At 64.6% G+C, this 9,603-nt stretch overlaps 1 protein-coding gene across 1 annotated transcript; it reads right to left on the bottom strand.

The window, feature by feature from the left end:
- Nucleotides 1-3,718: 3,718 nt before the first annotated feature.
- Nucleotides 3,719-8,577, bottom strand: HRH3 (histamine receptor H3). Its single transcript, XM_074318207.1, has 3 exons — nucleotides 7,957-8,577; nucleotides 6,729-6,895; nucleotides 3,719-5,690 (listed from the first exon to the last, which is right to left on the bottom strand). The coding sequence occupies exons 1-3, from the start codon at nucleotides 8,216-8,218 to the stop codon at nucleotides 4,776-4,778; spliced, it is 1,344 nt and encodes a 447-aa protein (XP_074174308.1). The 5' UTR covers nucleotides 8,219-8,577; the 3' UTR covers nucleotides 3,719-4,775.
- Between the last annotated feature and the right edge of the window lie 1,026 nt (nucleotides 8,578-9,603).

The raw sequence follows: 9,603 nt of genomic DNA, 5'->3' as shown, positions 1-9,603 counted from the left end.
GACGTGGTGTCTGGCCCTGCCTTCCTCCTGGGCTGCCCAGTGACCTTTCCTGCCATATAGGATGCAGGAAAGTGTGCAGCCCCACTGAAGCCTCTGAGCCTTGCAGCTCTCGTCTGCCGTCTGCAGCACCCAGCATGTGACCAAGGCTTGGCTGGCCTGCTGGGTGCGACAGGCCCACTGAGGCCGGGACAGCTTGACACCATCCAAAGGAAGCCTGTGGACCAGGAGGGGCCAGTGGGGAGACACCACCCACCTGCCTACCCTGGCTTCTGGGCCCCTGGAAGGAGGGCTGGCACGTCCCCACCCACTGCCTCCCCCAGTGCCTCAGCCAGGCTCAGCTGCCAGCCAGGCGTTGCTGCACTAAGATGGCCCAGCATTCAAAGTGCAAGCGTTTAAAGAGCATGAACTGGGTCGTGTTTCAGTTTGGAAACCGGCGTGACTTAGTGTCAGGGCAGTTCGGCTCCACCGCCTCCCTCCTCTTGACGTGCAAAGCCCATCTCTCTCCCTTCTTTTCTCTTGAAGGATCTTTTTGTGCCCCTCGGAGATGTGTGTCTGACAGACTTCAGACTGAGGCCCGACTTCTGGACACGCCTTGCTTCCCTGGGGCTGTGGGAGCCCAGCCCACTCCACATCCTGTGCCCATTGCTAGCCTGTGGGGAAGGGCCAGAGAAGGGCCAGCGGAGGTGACCCCTCTAGCCACCACCTGCTGGGAGGCGTGTGGCCCAGGTGCGCTCTGACAGGTTAGCACAGCACTGTCCGCTGGGCACAGGTGCAGGCCCCACGAGCTACGGGGCGGTTTCAGTAATGACAGGGACAGTGGGTGACCCCATACCTGGGGTCCCAGGCAGAGCAGCTCAGTGACTGACACCTGCACCAGTTACCCCACTGAGTGTGGCCAAGCCCATTCTGCAGAGGAAAAGAAACCGAGGCCCAGGAGCCACTGTCTGGCCACTTAGACCACGGGGACAGAGACGAGAGAGGGCCAGGTGCCCTTAGGATATCTGGGCTCCATGCCCAGCCTCCCCTGCCCCCGGCCTCAGTTTCTCCTCAAGCACAGTAAATGCCTGACCTGGGCAGTTGGGCAGTGGGCTTCCAGCTCCATGACCCACCTCGCCCCTGCTTTGTCTCCCCCACACCCGACTGGGCGGGGGCACCTCCCCAACCCCTGTGGACAACAGTGGAGAGCACAGTGGGCTCCCAGTTGTGCTTTCCCCTTCCCTTAAGGTCACAGAGCCGGGGCTCGGTTTCCTGCGAGCCCTCCCAGGTGTCTCGAGGACAGCTCTCCCCACTGTGCTCCCCATCCAGGACGGTGCGGTGCTGCTGCTGGACCCAGATGCCAGGGGGCAACCCAGGGGAGCTGGAGGGTGGAGCCCTGGTCCCACTGACTGCTGAGTGCGGTGCGGCCTCTGGAGGCTGCAGAATGGGCAGTGTGAGCACCCCTCCTGGGTGGCTGCATGGATGTAGGGTGCTTCAGTAGATGTGAATAGAAAGGTTATTTGCACCCCCAGGCCCAGCCACTAGAGTCAGGCTGGGATGGGGGGCCGTGAGGAGACAGCCACATGGCTTCCCCACATCTCCCTCCCTGGTCATGGCCCTGGCTCCCCAAAGAAAGCACTGACTAACAGCCTTTTGTGGGGGGATTTGGGGGTCACCTGCTGGGTGCCCTGAGAACTTAGGTTCTCCATCCCAGGCTGGGAAGGACCCTCACCCAGCATGTGCCCAGAACCGGCCCCTGGGGCTCCCCCAGTGCCAGCCCAAGGGGCCCAGTGGCCAGGAGCCTGTAGGCCCCTGCTGGGCCTGAGCCCCTCCAGCCTGGTTGTCAGCACCAGGAGGGCTGACAGGTGGCCCTGCTGGCAGCCAGGTCACCCACCTGCACGCAGAGCACAGTACTGCGTCCGAGGCATTGCTGAGTTCCCCATGGCCGCTCACCCCAGCGGGGTGCCCCTGCTGCCGCTGGGAGCCCACCACCAGGCTCAGTGAATGGGGCACGAGCAAATTGTCACTCCTCAGACAGGCTCCCTTGGCTTATGAACTGGGCCATCCCTGCTCTGAGTCCCCTGAGGGGTTAACTTCCCCTGCAGTCTCCTTCCCCCAGGGAATGGCCCCACTTATATGCCAGTTGTTTGTTTATCTGCCTCCTAGTAGCTGGCCAGGCACACAGTAGGTGCTCAATGAGCAGCCGCAGTAGCGGGAGGCGAGCTGAGCCAATGGTGAATGGCCCCCAGGCCTGCCCTGGGCCACCGCTTTGTCTCCTCCCAATGTCGGGTTCAAGGGGAAAGGCCCCCTGGTGTGTTTGTTTGCTGCAGGACAGGGACCAATAGGCTGGGTGACTTTCTTCTCTCCGACTCCGTCCCCATGCAGGAGCTCAGGGAGGGAGCAGCAGTTTCCAGAGATTGAAGGCAAAATTGCTTGAAAGCCTGTGCTTTTATCCTCCAATTTGTAGGCATTTAGCAGGACAGGGAGGGCTCTGGCTGTGCGGTGGGCCACAAGGCGCCGCGCGCACGCTCGCGGAGAACCAGTCTTTTGTCCTCGCTCAGACAGCTCTGGGCTTTGGGATGACGCCTGCTGGGGGTCAGGCCAGTGGTGCAGGGCCAGCAGGGAGGCCAGTGGCTAGTCTGCCCACAGCAGCACGGGCCCCCCACCCCCTCAAGTTACCTGTGCAGCCTCCCTCAGCTCTGGGCTCCACAGACAGCGTGTGCACTGTCCCTGCCACCACCTTCTCCAAGGGCAGCCCAGCCTTGCCCATCCCTCTGGTCACTATGGAGGGGGCCCAAGAAGAGGAGCCTGCCCTGACCAGAGGGGTGCCTGTGGTACAGAGAGAGCGAGCGAGGGGGAGGGGTGCCAGCTGAGGACTGTAGAGTTTTCTGGGGCACTTGAGAAATGAAAGTGCAGTACCGCTGCGGGGAGGAGGCTGTCATTCTAAGTGTCACTGTAAACAGCTCCTGCAGCAGTGGTGCAAGTCCGTTGGTGCTGTCCTGCATCTCCCCATGGGACGTGGGGCCATGGCACCCGGCTGTAACAGTCTCTGCCATGGGAAGAAAGGTGTGCTTAGAAGTGCTGCAAGCAGGGCCAGCACAGTGGAGAGAGGAGAGGCTGTCCTTGAAGTCGGCAGGGTGGGCCTTTATGGCTGGAAAGGAGGAAGGCTTCCTGGAGGAGGCAGCACCAGACCCCCATCCCCCCCAGTCTGGCTCTCCTGAGTTGGGCTGCTCTTGCCCCCCATCCTGGGGTGAGGTCCAGTGCCTGCCCCTTCCGCAGAGCTGACTGGGCTCATGTCAGGTCCTTCTCTCTGTCCCTATTTGTCCCCCATGATCCTGCCTCCAGGCCTTTGCACGGCTCCTCTACCAGGTAGGCCTCCCCTCCCTCCACCTTGGAGCTCAGCTCCAGCCCCCACGCCCTGGAAGCTCCCCAGGTGGAAGATCATGGCCAAGAAAGATGAGAACCCCTGTGCTGGGGGCAGGCAGGCTGCAGCAGGCGAGGTGAGCCCCTCCTGAGCTGGAACATGGGTCCGGCAGGTGGGGCGCTGCTGGGCACAGGTCCCTTATTAGGCTTACGCCCTGGTGTCTGCTGCCCACAGCATACCTCCCTGGGAAGAGAACACTGAGCAGGAGGGGGTACAGGTCTGCGCCACACATCCCTCTAGGAGGTCTCGGTCTACCCAGGGCCTGACTGAAGAACTGGAGCTCGGCCCACCCCTACTAGTCCTCAGCAATCAGCACCATTAAAAAAATACACTTTACTGTGGACCTTAAGGTCTGCAGAGCCGGCAGGCAGGCTGTGGGGAGTGGAGCATGCACAGTGCTGACGGGGTGCATGGGACATGGAGAATCAGCCCCTCCGCTAGGCACATCCTCCCACCCCGTCCCCTGTGACTGCCCCTGTGAGCCCAGGACCCTCAGGGCAGGGCAGAGGCCCTCCCACCGTCTACCCCAGGAAAGGCTGGTTGAGCGGATGGGCAGCCTGCTGGACAAGCAGTACTGAGGGACCCTGGCTACTCTCAGAGCTGCCAGTCAGGGCCCAGCAGCCCGAGCCGGGGGCAGGGTGGGCAGAAGCAGCTGGCGCAGCTCAGCCGGAAGCGGCAGCCTGAGGAGGGAGGGCGTGGGAGCCCACACCTGCCAATCCAGCCCTGAGCTCCTCAGCAATCTTGTCTCTTGATTAAACATCCAAGGAACATCGAGTTCACGGATGTGTTTTCTTGTTCTTTGTCTTCCTGAAACACCCAGAATGGGAAAGCAGAGAATGGCTGTGAGGTTCCTGGGGGCCACTTGGCACTTTGGGGGCAGAGAGAGCTGGAGGGAAGAGGAATGAAAGAGCCGGACCCAGGCTTATGCAGGGGATGGATGGCAGCAGAGCTGGGGGCCCAGGCTTGGAGTGGGGGAAGGTGTGCAGGTGTGTACAGACAGGTGTGCACGTGCAGGGGCAGACCGCTGGGTCAGGCAGCCTGGAGCACACAGCAGGCGTTTGCTTTGGCAAGGACACCAGCAGCAATTGTGCAAAGGGTGGACACCACAGTCCCACTGTGGGGGGTGGGCATTGAGGCTGAGACCGCTGGATTGTCCCTCCTGGGGTGGGGCTAGCATCTGAGTGGCAGGGCAAGCCACCCACATTCCAGCTCAGGCAGCGAGGGCCCCTCTGGCCAGCCCGCCAAGCTGCCTCCACTGCAGGCAGATGGCCCAAGAGGCTGCCTTGGCACGTAGGGTGGGCTGGAGACAAGGCCTGGTTCACACCCAGGGGCGCTGCCCAGGAAAGCCCGGGCCCCAAGATGCCAGGAGGGCCGCTCACTTCCAGCAGTGCTCTAGGGAGCTGTGGGGCTGGGCCTTGAGCTTGTGGGGACAGAGCAGCTTGGTGAAGGCGCGGCGGAAGCTGTAGTGGCACAGCGGGTAGAGGACCGGGTTGATTGCCGAGTTGGCCCACAGCAGCCAGAAGGACGTCTCGTACCAGTAGTCGGGGACGCAGTGGCCGTGGCAGGCGGCCCGGATGATCATCAGGAGAGTGTAGGGGGCCCAGCAGAGCCCGAAGACGCTCACGATGACAGCCAGCGATTTGGCCACCTTCTTGTCCCGCGACAGCCGGAAGCGCTGGGTGATAGTCTGGGACGCCATCTTCATGCGCTTCTCCAGCGACGAGGACGCCGATGGCTTGGAGCCCCTCTTGAGCGAGTGGGGCCGCTCTGTGCCTCGAGAGGAGCTGCCTGAGCTGGAGGAGGGCGAGGCCGCGGTGCCCCCTCTGCTGCCCCCCAGGGCCACTTCTCCTGCCTCGGTGCCAGCGGCCGCCTCGCCGCCTCGGCACCTGTGCAGCGGCACGGCCTCCCCACGCCCCTTCTGCCAGCAGCCCCAGCAGCCCCGCACAGCCTGCGGAGAGCCCTGGGCCTCGGGTGGGGGCTCCGGGCCGGCCGCCTCCCGCGCCCCATCCAGCCTGTCACGGGTGCGCTTCTGGATGTTCAGGTAAATGCTGAGGTTGAAGAAGGTGACGCTGAGGAAGGGCGTGAAGAACTCGAGCGTGGAGGCCGTGATGAGGAAGAACCAGTTGTAGAAGAACTCGGCGTAGCAGTGGCCCTCGGGGATGGAGCTGCCGCCCGACAGGTACTCCCAGCTCAGGATGGCCGGCCCGTACAGCAGGAAGGCCAGCACCCACACCAGCACCATCTTCCGCACCGCCTGCCGCGTGTCGCCCTGCTGGGCCCGGTAGGAGACCTGCCGGGTCGGGACGGAAGGAGACCCAGGTCAGCGCTGCCACCAGCTGCAGCAGCAGCAGCACTGGACCCGGAGCTCCGGGTGGCCTCTGGGTGCCAGCCTTCCTTCACAGGAGGCTTTTCCCTTCTCCTCGTCTCCTCCTTCCCTCTCCCCTCCCCCTGGAATCCTGGCTGGCTGATGACCTGTTACGCTGCCAGGCTGCCTGTTTACCACTCCCTCTAGCTGTGAGCTCACGCAAGGTGCTTGTGTTGTCCCTGTCTCTTGAATACCCACAGTGTGCCAGGTTCCGTGCTGGGCACTTTTCAGATATCATCTCATTTAATCTTTATAACAGCCCCATTGTTCTCCCCACTTTCTTTCTCAATGGCTCAGGGAGGGAGGGAGAGACCAGGTGCATCAGCTAAGGGGGCAGAGCTGGGCTTTGATCCAGGCCTATCAGACTCCGAAACTATGCTCTTTGCACTCTGTCCCATGGCCTCTCTAGACGAGGACGCATGTGGCCCCCGAGCAGAGGGCCGTCGGGTGCCAGATGTAGTCATCAAGGAGAAGCTGAGGGCGCAGGAGAGCCCTCTGCTCCAGTACCGCTGGCCACGTGCCCACATGGCACTGAGTGCCCCTAACTCATGGTGGCCACTCACATCAGGGACACCCATGGAGCCAGGAGCCATGACCATCTTCCTGGGGGCGGGTGGGGGGTGCCACCAAGGGCCTCTGGACCAGATCCTCCCTCAGCCTGAGACTTTGGACCTGCCTCAGAGTGGAGGCTGAAGTGACCCCCCTTCCTTCAGTGACATCTGATGCCAGGTCCAGACTGCGCCTCCTGCCTGTCCCAGGACAAGGCCTACCAGCAGCAAATGGCACCCACTGGACAGCTGGCCATATAGAGTGCCTGGCATGTCAGGTGTGAGGCTGGCGGGGACCAAGCCCACCTGGCACTGCCCACAACTCAGAAGTGGTGCCCCCTGCCCAGTGCCTCCGGTGGCCACTCCTGACCACCTCCCACAGGAGTGAACATGGGCACCCCCATCCCAGACTCACAGCACGGGTGACCGACAGGAAGCGGTCATAGCTGATGAGCACAATGTTGAAGACGGACGAGGTGCAGAGCAGATAGTCCATCACCAGCCACAGCTTGCACAGGCCCCGGCCAAAGGGCCAGCGGCCAGTCAGCACGTAGGGCACATACAGTGGGATGCAGAAGGCCCCTGTGGAAGAGTAGGGCCATGGTGGGCCATGGCTGCATGGGGCCTGGGGTCGGACCCACCACAGTACAGACAGGCAGGATCTGGCAGCCACCACCTTTCTGGAGCCAGCATCTGTCACCTTACCCACCCACTCCATCCGTCTGAGGCACACCCACTGCCCTGCAGCTCACCTTGAAACCCTGCCCAGCCCCCAGCCCCATTAGCGTCCCCTGGACTTGGGGACAGGAGGGAAGATTCTGGATGGGGACCTTTGGGCACAATGAGCCCCTGAGCCTGGATTGGGTACTTCCCAGGCTTCTGTCCAGCCCTCTCAGTCCCCAGTGGGAGAAAGACGGAGAATTTTTTCCCTCCCTCCCTCCCTCCCACTGGACCCCAGCCCCTATCCTGGGTTTGAACAGCCTTTCCTCATCAGCTCAGAAACCAAGAAAGCCGTCCTCCTGACTCAAAGGGCACTTGGCTGCCGCCACACCAGCCACTCCCAACGCCCAGCCCCGCTCTGAGCGTCTGGCAGACGCACCTCGCAGCCCCAACAGGTGTCTGGCGCTCCGACCCCCTCCTCGCCCAGCCTCCCAGCCGGCAGCAGTGCACGGACACGTGAGAGCGCGCTCCTGGAAGCATCTCCCCCCCACCCCACCCCCGCCTTCCCTACGGCCCCCTCCCCCAACACGTCTCTAACAACCCCCTTCCACATGCCTTCCTCCAAACCTCCCCCCAGCGCCCTCCGCGCGTCCTGAGTCCGCCGCAGCCTTTGTTTGGCTACCGCAAGAGCCAGCGCTGCGCCCGCGGTTGCTGAACCTGGCGCCTCGCCTTGCACCGGCCCGCTCCTGCCCCTTCCTCGGGGTCATCCCTCCCCAGCCCGTGCCCCGCGGCCTGGGAGGCAAGGAACTTAGCTCGCGCCCACCGCCCCTCGAGTCCCGGATGCCCCTTCCTCCCCAGGCCGGGGCCCCTAGCGGGGGCTCGTGCCTGAACTAAAGGCAGCCTAGTTCCGCGCTCCAGTCCCTGCTGGCCCGGCGGGCGGGGCGCTCCAGGGCTGGGGCGGGGGCGAGGGTTGGGGGCTTTACCCACGAGGAAGTCGGAGATGGCGAGATTGAGCAGAAAGAAGTTGTTCTGGGTGCGGAGGCTCGAGTCAGCCACGAAGGCGAGCATGACCAGCGCGTTGCCCAGCACCGTGGTCACGATGAGCAGCGCCATGAGCGCGGCCAGCACGGCGGTCCAGGCGGCGGAGAAGCCGCGCGCCGCGCCCGCCGCCGCCGCCGCCGCCGCCGCCTCGCTAGCCAGCGCCCCCGACGCGTTCAGCGGCCCGTCGGGTGGCGCGCGCTCCATGGCCTCGCCGGCTCACGCGGCACCGGGGCGCAGGGCCGGGCGCGGACCGCCGGCTGGGCGGGCGGGAGGGGCCCCAGCCCGGGAGTCTGGTGTTTGCGGACTCTCCGCCCGGCTGGATTCCTCGGGGGGTGCCCGGCACATGGTCCGCGAGCGCCGAGGCCGGGGCGGGCGGCACCGAGGGGGCCCGGGCCGGATTCTGAGCCAAATGGGGCCAGCGGCACGACCGCCGCAGCCGGAACGGAGCTGGAGCAGAGCCTCTGCAGGAGCGTCCCTACGACCCGAGTGCAGCGCGCTACCGAGTGCGCCCCGCGCCCAGCCTGCCGCCCCCCGCGACCCGCGCAGCGCCCCCGCCATTGGCTGCTACCGTCGCCCCGCCCCCGCCCCGCCCGGCGCCGGCAGCACCACGGACAGCGCCGCGTGCCCGCCGGGCCGCGGGAGCCCAGCCCCAGTGCTCACGGCGGCTGGCTGGGAGCCCATACGGGCACGGCGGGCGCGGGGCTAGGGACTCGCCTGCTGTTAGCCGGCCCGTGCGCACAGGAACCCGTCTCTGGGCCGCTCGGCCAGCCCCATGTCCTCTGCCCTGGTGGCCCCGGCCGCCCTGGTGGCCCCGGCCACCCAGGTCGGGAGCCGTGGCGCCTGTGTTGACTTGGAACGGGGGTAGGGGGCACACTTGCACCGCGCTCAGGGGAACTTACCCCGCGGGACCCCTCCTCTTTTCATGCTTGGAGCAAGCGAGTCTGAGGGAGGAACGTCTTAAAGAGAAAGAACGGGAAAGGTCTCCGAGAGCCCTTGCGCTGGCCAGGGGTCAGCTCTACACCCCCCGTCTGTGTGGGACTCTTGGTCTCAGTCTCCCCGTGTGCAGGGCCCAGCGCAGGGTCCAGGGTGATTTGCAAGGCGCGGACAGATGTGGGGTTACGTAAGGGAAGATGGGGAGCCAGTGGACCCCACCGGGAGGGGAGCGCACCCACCTAGGGCTCAGGCGGGGCCCCAAGTTTGGGGGGGGGGAGCGGCCAGCGGCTGGGAGCCAGCTACTGGTCCCCCTGGTGATCAGCGCGGTGGGGCGGTCACTGATGCAGGGACAGACGAGGTCACTGCGCTCAGGGCGCTGCTAAGGCGGTGGAGGTGGCTGCGTTAGCGCCTGCGGGTGGGGGTGGGGGAGGAGAGGCTGAGGGAGGGAGCTCCCCTCCCCCTCCATACGTTCAGATAGACAGGGTCAAGGACAGATTCAGCTGGAGACACTCACAGTGAGACAGACAGACATGCCCACGCGCAGGCACACAGACACCCACAGACCGGGGAAACAGCTCCCCAGCATCAGGCTGGGGCCTCCTGAGTGGCACTTAGACACACACACATCAGGCTGACAGCAAGGGAACAGCGCCAGA

The sequence above is a fragment of the Rhinolophus sinicus genome, linkage group LG13 (genome assembly GCF_036562045.2).
Source record: "Rhinolophus sinicus isolate RSC01 linkage group LG13, ASM3656204v1, whole genome shotgun sequence".
Classification (NCBI taxonomy): domain Eukaryota; kingdom Metazoa; phylum Chordata; class Mammalia; order Chiroptera; family Rhinolophidae; genus Rhinolophus; species Rhinolophus sinicus.
The sequence above is the reverse complement of the archived record's forward strand: the minus strand, read 5'-3'. Positions and strand labels throughout refer to the sequence as shown.